Below are 12023 nucleotides of genomic sequence, written 5' to 3'. Positions count from 1 at the left end.
CTCGCTCTGTCCCATTGAACCGACCTCTCGAACCTCTCCTTTCCCTCTCCGTCCCTCCGTCGCCTTCTCGTCGCTGGTCGAATTACCGTGGAACCAATTTCCCAGCAGCTCCAGACTAGCCTCTTTTCAGTTCCATGAGAGACGCATAGACTCGGACAATTGCTAATACCAGCCCCAACACTCGCTCCACGCACCAACGCCGCCGACGAGGTATTTGAAGAGCACAAGGCCGCTGATCATCACTCACGCGACCTCTTTCTTCTTTTTTGCTCTTTTTGTTTCTTGATACCCACACGGTCTCTTGTTCGGAGTTCTCTTGCTCGAGAACAACTGGCCTCCGAGTCCCGACCAGCTCAGTAGCGGGCCGGCCTTAGCTTCTTCTTTCTCCGCACTCTCGGCCCTCTTTTCAAAGTTCCCAGTTCAGATCCGTGAATGGGCCTTCTAACCACAAATATGGCGGACGCAGTGGGAGGAGCGTCAGCGGTAAATGGCAACATGAACGGTCAATCGAGTTCCTACGCCTCCAAGTTCAACTTGGCTCCACACTTCATTGGCGGCAACGAGCTTAGCCAGGCTCCTCCTTCATCGGTTAAGGATTTTGTCGCTGCAAACGACGGACACACAGTCATCACCAATGTAAGTGACAGACTCCTCCAGGAGCCTCCAGGGGTCTCCAGGGCCCCTCAGAGATCTCCAGAGGCCTCAATGCAAGCTTGCAAGCATACTGACGAGCTGTTTGTAGGTCCTGATTGCAAACAACGGTATCGCCGCCGTCAAGGAGATCAGATCCGTCCGAAGATGGGCATACGAGACCTTTGGCGACGAGCGCGCCATCCAATTCACCGTCATGGCCACCCCTGAGGACTTGGCTGCCAACGCCGACTACATCAGAATGGCAGACAAGTACGTCGAGGTATGTGACACTCCAAGACTCGAGAATTCGGACCTACGGAGTGGCGGACTGACATTGGTTCACAGGTGCCTGGCGGTACCAACAACAACAACTACGCCAACGTCGAGCTCATCGTCGATGTTGCTGAGCGTATGGGCGTTCACGCTGTCTGGGCTGGATGGTGAGTCTCGCTGTAGCAATTTTTACCCCTCAGGCCAAAGCTGACACATTCGTAGGGGTCACGCCTCAGAAAACCCCAAGCTGCCCGAGTCGCTCGCCGCATCACCAAACAAGATTGTCTTCATTGGTCCTCCTGGCTCTGCCATGAGATCGCTCGGTGACAAGATTTCCTCGACCATTGTCGCACAACACGCCGGTGTACCCTGTATCCCCTGGTCAGGAGAGGGTGTCGCCGAGGTCGAGGTTGACGCAAACAACATCGTTACCGTCAGAGATGAGATCTACGACAAAGGTTGCGTCCACTCCGCCGAGGAGGGTCTCGTCGCAGCCAAGAAGATTGGTTTCCCCGTCATGGTCAAGGCCTCTGAGGGTGGTGGTGGTAAGGGTATCCGCAAGGTCGATAACGAGGAGGAGTTCGCTGCCATGTACAAGGCCGCTGCGAGCGAAATTCCTGGTTCGCCCATCTTCATCATGAAGCTTGCCGGCAACGCCAGACATTTGGAAGTCCAGCTGCTCGCCGATCAGTACGGCAACAACATCTCGCTGTTCGGTCGTGACTGCTCGGTCCAGCGTAGACACCAGAAGATTATCGAGGAGGCTCCCGTCACCATTGCCAGCTCAAAGACTTTCCAGCAAATGGAGAAGGCTGCTGTGTCTCTGGGTCGCCTGGTCGGTTACGTGTCTGCAGGTACCGTCGAGTACCTGTACTCGCACTCCGACGACAAGTTCTACTTCCTCGAGTTGAACCCTCGTCTCCAGGTCGAACATCCTACCACCGAGATGGTTTCGGGTGTTAACCTTCCCGCCGCCCAGCTGCAGATTGCTATGGGTCTTCCTCTTCACCGCGTTCGCGACATTCGTCTTCTCTACGGTGTTGACCCCCACACCTCCACCGAGATCGATTTCGATTTCTCCAAGGAGGGCAGCACCCTCAACCAGCGCAGACCTCAGCCCAAGGGCCACACCACTGCCTGTCGTATCACCTCAGAGGACCCCGGTGAGGGTTTCAAGCCTTCCAGTGGTACCATGCACGAGTTGAACTTCAGATCCAGCGCAAACGTCTGGGGTTACTTCTCGGTCGGTGCTGCTTCATCCATTCACAGTTTCTCTGACTCGCAGTTTGGTCATATTTTCGCATACGGCGAGAACAGACAGGCTTCGCGTAAGCAGATGGTCGTCGCCCTCAAGGAATTGAGCATTCGTGGTGACTTCAGAACCACTGTTGAGTACCTCATCAAGCTGCTCGAGACCCCCGCCTTCGAGGACAACACCATTACTACTGGATGGCTCGACGAGCTGATCTCCAAGAAGCTCACCGCCGAGCGTCCCGACCCCATCCTCGCCGTCATCTCTGGTGCCGTCACCAAGGCTCACATCGCCAGCGACATCTGCACAACCGAGTACCGTGTCAGCTTGGAGAAGGGTCAAGTCCCCTCCAAGGATGTCCTCAAGACTGTCTTCCCCATCGACTTCATCTACGATGGCTCGCGCTACAAGTTCACTGTCACTCGCTCTGGCCTTGACAGCTACACACTTTTCATCAACGGCTCGAGATGTTCCGTTGGCGTGAGACCTCTTTCCGACGGCGGTCTGCTCATTTTGCTTAACGGCCGCAGTCACAACGCCTACTGGAAGGAGGAGGTTGGTGCCACTCGTCTCAGTGTCGACGGCAAGACCTGCCTGCTTGAGCAGGAGAACGACCCTACTCAGCTCAGAACTCCTTCGCCCGGTAAGCTCGTCAAGTTCACCATCCAGAACGGCGAGCACGTCAAGAAGGGCCAGGCCTTCGCTGAAGTCGAAGTCATGAAGATGTACATGCCTCTGATTGCCCAAGAGGATGGTATTGTCAACCTCATCAAGCAGCCCGGAGCCACCCTCGAGGCTGGTGATATCCTTGGTATACTGTCTCTTGACGATCCCTCCAGAGTCAAGTCGGCCCAGCCTTTCCTTGGCCAGCTCCCTGAGATGGGTCCTCCCCAAGTTTTGGGTAACAAGGCCCCTCAGCGCTTTGCCTTCCTTCACAACATCCTCCAGAGCATCATGCAAGGTTTCGACAACTCGGTCATCATGCAGGATACCCTCCAGGAGCTTATTGATGTTCTCCGCAACCCTGAGTTGCCATACGGCGAGTGGAATGCCCAGGCATCTGCCCTCCACTCTCGTATGCCCCAGAAGCTCGATGCTCAGCTGGAACAGATTGTTGAGCGTGCTCACAGCCGCGGCTCCGAGTTCCCCAGCAAGCAGCTCCAGAAGACCTTCGCTCGCTTCCTCGAGGAGAATGTTGCTCCCAGTGACGTTGACACCCTCCGCGCTGGACTTGGCCCCATCCTTGATGTTATGAACAAGTTCACCGACGGCCTCAAGGGTCACGAGTTCGCTGTCATGGCTTCTCTCTTCCAGCAGTACTACGACGTCGAGCACCTCTTCGCTGCCAGACAGAACCGTGACGAGGAAGTTGTCCTTGCCCTCAGAGACCAGAACAAGGATAACTTGATCAAGGTTGTCCACACTGCCTTGTCGCACACTCGTGTCAACTCGAAGAACAACCTCATCATCGCCATCCTTGACCTGTACCGTCCCAACAAGCCCGGTGCCGGCAATGTCGCCAAGTACTTGCGCTCTTCCCTCCGCCAGCTTGCCGAGCTCGAGTCCAGACAGACCGCCAAGGTCTCATTGAAGGCTCGTGAGCTGCTCATCCAGTGCGCTATGCCTTCGCTTGAGGAGCGTACTTCCCAGATGGAGCACATTCTTCGTTCCTCAGTTCTCGAGTCTCGCTACGGTGAGGCTGGTTGGGACCACCGTGAGCCCAGCTTCGAGATCATCAAGGAGGTCGTTGACTCGAAGTACACCGTTTTCGATGTGCTCTCTCAGTTCTTCGTCCACCCCGATCCTTGGGTCTCATTGGCCGCTCTCGAGGTCTACACTCGCCGCGCTTACCGCGCCTACCAGCTCAAGACCATCGAGTATGTCACCGAGAACGACACTCCTTACGTCTTGACCTGGGACTTCTCCCTCCGCAAGGTTGGTCAGTCTGAGTTCGGTCTGCCTATCGAGTCATCACACCCCTCCACTCCTGGCACCCCTGCTGGACCCGGAGCTTTCAGCCGTGTGCACTCTATCAGCGACATGAGCTACCTCAACGCCCGTACCAAGGACGAGCCCACTCGCAAGGGTGCAGTCATTCCCGTTCAGTACATTGACGAGATTGAGGAGTACCTGTCAAAGGCACTCGAGGTCTTCCCTCTTGCTGGCAGCCACGCTGGCAAGCAGCGTGGTTCAAACGCTGCTCTGATGGCCGACCTGTCCAGACAGCGCAAGCCCGCTGCCCCTAAGATCGACTCCACTGATGAGCTCACTGCTGTCTGCAACGTTGCTGTTAAGGATGCTGAGTCCCTTGATGATCGCGAGATTCTTGCCCGTCTCGTTCCCATCGTCAATGAATACAAGGACGAGCTTCTCGCACGCCGTGTTCGTCGTTTGACATTCATCTGTGGTCACAAGGATGGCACTTACCCCGGCTACTACACTTTCCGTGGTCCTGCCTACGAGGAAGACGCCAGTATCCGTCACATTGAGCCTGCTCTTGCCTTCCAACTTGAGCTCGGACGTTTGTCCAAGTTCAACATTGCACCCGTCTTCACCGAGAACCGCAACATTCACATCTACGAGGCCGTTGGTAAAGGTGTCGAGAACGACAAGCGTTACTTCACCCGCGCTGTTGTCCGTCCCGGTCGTGTTCGTGACGACATCTCGACTGTCGAGTACATGATCTCGGAAGCTGATAGACTCATGACCGACATTCTTGATGCTCTGGAGATTATCGGCAACAACAACTCCGATTTGAACCACATCTTCATCAACTTCTCTCCCGTCTTCCCTCTTACCCCCGGGGAGGTCGAGGAGGCTCTTGCTGGATTCCTTGACAGATTCGGTCGTCGTGCTTGGCGCCTCCGCGTTACTGGTGTTGAGGTTCGCATCATCTGCACTGACCCCAACACTGGCGAGGCCTACCCCGTTCGCGTGTTGATCAACAACACCTCTGGTTACATTATCCAGGTTGAGCTGTACGCTGAGCGCAAGTCCGAGAAGGGCAATGACTGGTACTTCCAGAGCATCGGTGGCAGCACCAAGATTGGTTCCATGCACCTGCGTCCTGTGTCCACTCCTTACACCACCAAGGGTGCCCTGCAACCCAAGCGTTACAAGGCTCACATCATGGGCACTCAGTACGTCTACGATTTCCCCGAGCTGTTCAGACAAGCCATCGAGAACAGCTGGAACGTAGTCACTGCTGCCCACCCTGGCCTCAAGGACAAGCAGCCCATCTCAGGCGAGTGCATCGAGTACAACGAGCTTGTTCTTGATGATACCGACAACCTTGCCGAGGTCAACCGTGACCCCGGAACCAACACCATCGGTATGGTTGCATGGCTCATCACCGCCAAGACTCCCGAGTACCCTCGTGGCAGACGTTTCATCATCATCGCCAACGATATCACCTTCAAGATTGGTTCATTCGGTCCCGCCGAAGATAGATTCTTCCACAAGTGTACCGAGCTGGCCAGAAAGCTTGGTATTCCCAGAATCTACCTGTCCGCCAACTCCGGTGCCCGTATCGGTATGGCCGAGGAGCTCATTCCCCACTTCTCAGTTGCATGGAAGGATGCATCAAGACCTGAGGCTGGTTTCGACTACCTCTACCTGACCCCTGAGAAGAAGGCCCGCTTCGAGGATGGTGAGCTCAAGCACGTCATTACCAAGGAGACCACCGTCAACGGCGAGGTCAGGCACGTTATCACCACCATTGTTGGTGCTGAGGACGGTCTTGGTGTCGAGTGTTTGAAGGGCTCCGGTCTCATCGCCGGTGAGACATCGAGAGCTTACGAGGACATTTTTACCATTACCCTCGTTACTTGCCGTTCCGTCGGTATCGGTGCTTACCTCGTCCGTCTTGGTCAGCGTGCCATCCAGATTGAGGGCCAACCCATCATCCTCACTGGTGCTCCCGCCATCAACAAGCTTTTGGGTCGCGAGGTCTACACTTCCAACTTGCAGCTTGGTGGTACCCAGATCATGTACAAGAACGGTGTTTCTCACATGACTGCTGGTGATGACTTCGAGGGTGTTTCCAAGATTGTCAAGTGGATGTCCTTCATTCCTGACAAGAAGAACAACCCCATCCCCATCTCACCCTCGACCGATTCTTGGGACCGTGACGTCACCTTCTTCCCTCCCCAGAAGCAGCCTTACGATGTCAGATGGCTCATCCACGGTAAGCAGGAAGACGATGGCTTTGCCTCCGGTCTGTTCGACAAGGGCTCCTTCGAGGAGGCTCTTGGCGGCTGGGCTCGCACTGTCGTTGTCGGTCGTGCTCGCCTTGGTGGTATCCCTGTCGGTGTCATTGGTGTTGAGACTCGCTCCGTCGAGAACGTCACACCCGCCGACCCTGCCAATCCCGACTCGATCGAGCAAGTCACCAACGAGGCTGGTGGTGTGTGGTATCCCAACTCTGCCTTCAAGACCGCCCAGGCTATCAGAGACTTCAACAACGGTGAGCAATTGCCTTTGATGATTCTCGCCAACTGGAGAGGTTTCTCTGGTGGTCAAAGAGACATGTACAACGAGGTTCTCAAGTACGGTTCATACATTGTCGATGCCCTCGTCAAGTACGAGCAGCCCATCTTCGTCTACATTCCTCCCTTCGGAGAGCTTCGTGGTGGTTCATGGGTAAGTTTTGACAATCACACTCCTCATATCTACAAAATGCTAATAAATATCACAGGTTGTCGTCGACCCTACGATCAACCCTCAATACATGGAGATGTACGCCGACGAGGAATCTCGCGGTGGTGTCCTCGAGCCCGAAGGTATTGTCGGCATCAAGTTCCGCAAGGAGAAGCAGCTCGAGACCATGGCCCGTCTGGACCCCACATACGGCGAGCTCAAGGCCAGATCGGTTGACAAGTCGCTGTCTGCCGAGGAGGCACGCGAGGTCAAGGCCAAGATGACCGAACGCGAGAAGCTGTTGTTGCCCGTGTACATGCAAATCTCCCTGCAGTACGCCGACCTGCACGACCGCGCCGGCCGCATGAAGGCAAAGGACACTATCCGCATGCCCCTGCAATGGCAAAACGCTCGTCGCTTCTTCTACTGGCGTCTGCGCCGCAGACTCGACGAGGAGTACGTGCTCAAGGCCATGGCCCAGTCGTCGTCCAAGGAGCTGGTGTCGCGCACCAAGAACCTCCAGACTCTGGAGTCGTGGTCAGGTGTTCCTCAGTTTGCCACCGAGGACCAGAAGGTCGCCCAGTGGTACGAGGAGAACCGCGCAGACATCTACTCCAAGATCGAGGGACTCAAGCAGGAGTCCATCGCTTACGATGTTGCCGCCATGTTGCATGCCAACAAGGAGGGCGGTCTCAAGGGTATCGCTCAGATGTTGAGCATGCTTCCTGTTGCCGAGAAGGAGGAGATTCTCAAGGTTTTGTCGTCGGCATAGAGGTGGTGATGACACCTTCTTTGTATATGTACATACCCTTGGTTCTTGCTTCTTTTCTTCTTTTTTTACAATATTCGGGAAGATGGGGTGTTTATTACAGCATTCTGTTAATGATTTTTTACTCTTTACATTATGTTTTGGTGTCTTTCGTTCAAGCATGTTTTTGCCTTTGTCGCATGATTGATTTTTCCATATCAACTCTACTCTACCCTACCCTCTTATACATAAAAAATAGTTAATCACTTTTCACCTTATTCTACATGGATACGTCCTCACAACTGTTTCATTGTTCCGTCCCTGGCACCTCATATTTCTCAATAGGGTCTGTTTGTATCAGAGCTCGAAAGTGAGCGATCCAGTGAAGTCGGTTATAAGTCCTGCTATTAACTCGTTGATGGCGAACGAGGGAAGGAGCAGAACCTCCAGTTGATCTCGAGGAAAGAGCAAACAACACAATTGGTAGCAGACAACTCGCCGGCGCCAGTCGATCGAGAAAACCACTACAACTCGGCAGCCAAGGTAAGTACAATAACCATCTTCCACTTCTCTTGACAGTGGTTCGCTGCATGGCAGTACCATACTGAGACTAGGATGTTCTGACACAAGCATAGGGCCAGTTAGAATTAATCCTCAACATTGACTGGGCATTGCTTGGTCGTGCTTGCTCCAAGTGAACTCGCATCTCAGCACATATCACTCACTTGCTCCTTCCGCTTGCAGTATCAAACCGCTCTCCCGCTTGCTCTTCTTCTTGACCGATCTCCAACCACTCTTTCTCTCTCGCAGGTATTTACAAAGGATCTTCATCAAAGTATGCCACTGACAACTACATACAGCACATATCAAGGCATTCACGATGACGAGTGACTCGATGAACATCAGTAACCCAGCAGGTGCTGGATCTTCTGCAAGCGAGACCACTCAAGCTGAAGCCACGCGATCTCATGCGTTCAGTCTCTCACTCACTGCTTATGACGACCAAACCGGAGACAGATCAGACAAGCGTGTCTTTGCGGTCGAATCCGTCAAGAAGATGGCAACTTCAGATGCCCGCCTCGCAGCCATAAAAAATGCAGATCCAGAGACATTGCCCAGCCGCATTCCCTTGAACGAGGAGCTGGAGCTCAATACCAATGACAAAGACACAACCACCGTCGTGTGGGTTGGAATGCTGCCATCAAGTACCGATCTAGAAGAGAAGACCAAGATGGCGAGCAGCAGAGGCTATTCTGTCAACAGCATAAACGACATCAAGCCCATCGAGATGGATCCAAAGGCAATGCGAGCTGTCTGCCCACGCGGAGAAGGCACTGCCGTCTACTACGCTTTGGTCTTACAAGACCAGAGACCAAGCTATGCACAGGAATCATGACTAGCGTAGACTCAGTCTTCTTCTTTCCGGAATTCAGGGACGACGATGCCACATCTGTCCAGAAACGCAAGGATACTTGGGGAGCAAAGGTCAGAGAGGCATGCGATAAGAGCGAAGATGCAAAGAGCGGAATCAAGCATGAGTTCGATGAGATCGAGGTCGAAGACCGTCTCTCAATCTCAGCTGAGATAATTGATCTCGCGTAAGTACCCCCATAACGAGTCACTACTTATGAAGCTCTGCAGACAACTACTGACGACTACACAGCCAAAGCTACGAGAAAACTGACGACATCTCATACATGAAAGAGATTGCTCGTGCTGCTAAACAGCACGTCTTGCTGATGACAGAAGACGATGAGGGTTACGTCAAGAAATCGGAACGTCGCAAGGTCGTCAAGAGAGAGTCTGATTCGGAGTGAACAGTACTTGATTTATGCTACGTCAAGTTACACGATCACGTCTTGCAGGGCATGATAGAATCGAAACAAGTAGCCTTTGACCTGACCTGGAAGACATCAAGTCACACGATGAAAGGGTTGTACCTAATACAGATTGAAACGAAAGCCCCTCGAGTTATCAAACTCTCAAACTAGTCATGTTATAGCCGTGCTGAGCCTTGCTAGTTTGCAACGAAACACAAGTGAAGAAAAGTAATCTCGAGAGTGAAGGTCACCAGGAAGTGATGAACCAGGGGTCACATCTGATCACATTCATATCGACACGCCGGAGCTCGCCTCATCCCATCATTGTATGACTTTGCCAAGGCTTTTGGCCTCGAAGTTGAGAAGGCCAGACCGGTTAAACAAGAAGAGTCTGAGCAGAAAGCCTGGATGCCGAAGAAGTACACACCTGTACGCTTCCAGGATGGCCGTGAGTACCATGCTGTCTTTTACAGCTCTCGACTGAGCTGACCCAACTCGAGCAACAGAACCTGTACTCGACGACAAGACACAGAAAAGCCCTGCTCAAGAACTTGATTTGTCAGACTCAAAATGATCTCGCTTCGTTCAACGACCAACCAACAAGCTCTGATCTAAGCAGTGTCCCCACTGCGATTCTGGCTCGTAAAGAAACACCCAGCATTGAGGAGAGACCGAGATTGAGACAAAAAGCGCTCACAGAGAAGGAAAGAAGGGAATTAGCTGAGGATATCGACTGTTGTTCCTGAGGCATGGTCACTAGAATGCTAAAACTTGACAAAGTTGATGACTCAAAGAACATTTTCTCTCCATCTGTGAACCGGGCCACCTCCTTGAAGGTTGCCAACGTGTGACTCGATATTTGGTAAACCAAAGACTGCCTGCTCTGACTCCAACTTCGTAGTGTCTCAATATGCAGGTTTTTGAATACAAAGAGAGCATGGGACAATTTGATTGGGTGCTTTTGCAAAAAAGCATGCTGGGCAATTGGGTTCGATCACAGTTTGTAGCACGACTGCATTACATTAATTCACGACCATACCTTCCTCGCATGAACACCATCACTTTTGCTCGATCAAAACCATTACACTCTTCCCAACTCAGCAAGTGCATCTTCAGCCAACTCAACATATCTCTTTGGCTCAAACCTAGCAATCTTCCAGCCTCTAGCTCTACCTTCCTCGATTTTGCTCAACTTCTCTTTCATCTCTGCCTCTTCATCCTTGAAGCTCCAGAAGCTACGTGACTGAGGCAACTTTGTGGTGCTTTGCATGTTGCTGGTGGATCCGCTTTGACGGCGAGCACGCTCTTCTTGTTCAGTGATAGTGGAATGCTTCAACTCGAGCAGATGATGGAGATGAGTGGTTAGTTGAGCGTGGATGGCGGTAAGGTGAGTCGAGTAAGCTGCATGAGCGCGTGATGCAGCAGTAGGTTGGACGGATTTGCAGGAAGGTGTTGGGGATGGAGGATGAGGTGAGTCGAACGAATCTGTGCTGTTCTTTGCCTTAAGATTGCTGGTCTTGATGGGAGTGCCCTGGGCTGATGTTGCGGTACTTGATGGTTCGGAAGGGGAGATTGTGAATGGGTCATCCAGCGGAGTGTCCATGTCTTTACAGACATTGTATTGGATGGCCTTGACTGTTGCGCAGGAGAGGGGCGTGAAGGTGCGCGGCCAGCTGAAGTTGATGCGCTCGGCGCGCTTGCTGGAGTTACTGTGTGATCGCTCAAGTCCAGGACCGAGATGAACAAGGGATGGTTTGCTGTTTCTCTTGCGCACACGAATTTGTTTCGACGCAGCAAGCTGAACCATGGGCTGATCGATGGCGAGACCTGGCATGGAAAAGGTCGCGCTCTCCACAAGGCGGTGCTCTTCTTCTGAGCATACGTCCATTGCTCTGGTGTAGGCGGACTCGGCTGCAGCTATCTTTGGTAGCCTCCACACCGAGTAAACGTGCATTGTTCTGGCAAGTCCTTCATGAGACAGTGCGGCATAGAGGTTGAGGAAGATAGCATGCGCAGGTTCTTCCTGTAATGCAGGTTAGATCAAGCTATCGACGTAGACTGTTACGGTCAGCGATGGCAAAACGTTACCTGATTGTGAGTAAGCAAGTTCTCGCATCTGCGTGCGCACTCTTTGTATTGATGGTTCAGGTATAGTGCTTTGATGTGGTGCAGCTCGAAAGGGAAAGACAGTGTAATGTGTACACGTGGGAGCGAATGTTTACACATGTTGAAAGCGCATGCTGTGAGACGATCACGTCGTCGAGGGCAGATATGGATATGCAGAAAGGATGTGTAGTTTTGGAAAGTGTAGTGTTATGATGGATTTGATATTGTGCTCGCGGGACGAACGACACGAAAGCGATGCCTCCCAGCGTGCAAAACACCTGGGCGAGCATACTTATCTGTAGACTTTCTAACCTGCTCCATGCGATCGTGTCTCTGACCTGGACACAACCGTGCATGGCGATGGTATCAGAAGGTGATGACATGCGACGAGAAATGCTCGACACTTTTTGAGCGTGCCCCGTCAGGTCGAGCCATGGCCGTGTAACTCGATCTCTTGGTCTCGCATCGAAGTCAACCTGAGCACTCGCATCAAGGGAAAGCAGAGAGGATGAGGTTGGCTGGAGTGGCTGAAAGGCGGAGACGAGAGCGAGTC

At 52.9% G+C, this 12023-nt stretch overlaps 3 protein-coding genes across 3 annotated transcripts; 2 read left to right on the top strand and 1 right to left on the bottom strand.

Annotated features, from left to right (window-relative positions):
- Positions 1-453: 453 nt before the first annotated feature.
- Positions 454-7568, top strand: M436DRAFT_85758 (acetyl-CoA carboxylase acc1; the record flags this gene model as incomplete). Its single annotated transcript, XM_013567889.1, has 5 exons — positions 454-636; positions 743-913; positions 979-1073; positions 1129-6799; positions 6855-7568. The coding sequence occupies 5 exons, from the start codon at positions 454-456 to the stop codon at positions 7566-7568; spliced, it is 6834 nt and encodes a 2277-aa protein (XP_013423343.1).
- Positions 7569-8424: 856 nt separating this feature from the next.
- Positions 8425-9361, top strand: M436DRAFT_85757 (uncharacterized protein; the record flags this gene model as incomplete). Its single annotated transcript, XM_013567888.1, has 3 exons — positions 8425-8856; positions 8916-9142; positions 9208-9361. 3 exons carry the CDS (start codon positions 8425-8427, stop codon positions 9359-9361), a joined length of 813 nt encoding a protein of 270 aa, XP_013423342.1.
- A 1084-nt stretch (positions 9362-10445) lies between these two features.
- On the bottom strand, positions 10446-11590 carry M436DRAFT_67522 (uncharacterized protein; the record flags this gene model as incomplete). Its single annotated transcript, XM_013567859.1, has 2 exons — positions 10446-11387; positions 11453-11590. 2 exons carry the CDS (start codon positions 11588-11590, stop codon positions 10446-10448), a joined length of 1080 nt encoding a protein of 359 aa, XP_013423313.1.
- Positions 11591-12023: the final 433 nt, after the last annotated feature.

This window comes from Aureobasidium namibiae (genome assembly GCF_000721765.1).
Source record: "Aureobasidium namibiae CBS 147.97 unplaced genomic scaffold scaffold_22, whole genome shotgun sequence".
Taxonomy (NCBI): Eukaryota; Fungi; Ascomycota; class Dothideomycetes; order Dothideales; family Saccotheciaceae; genus Aureobasidium; species Aureobasidium namibiae.
Note: the sequence above shows the minus strand (reverse complement) of the source record. Positions and strands in the feature narration are given on the sequence as shown.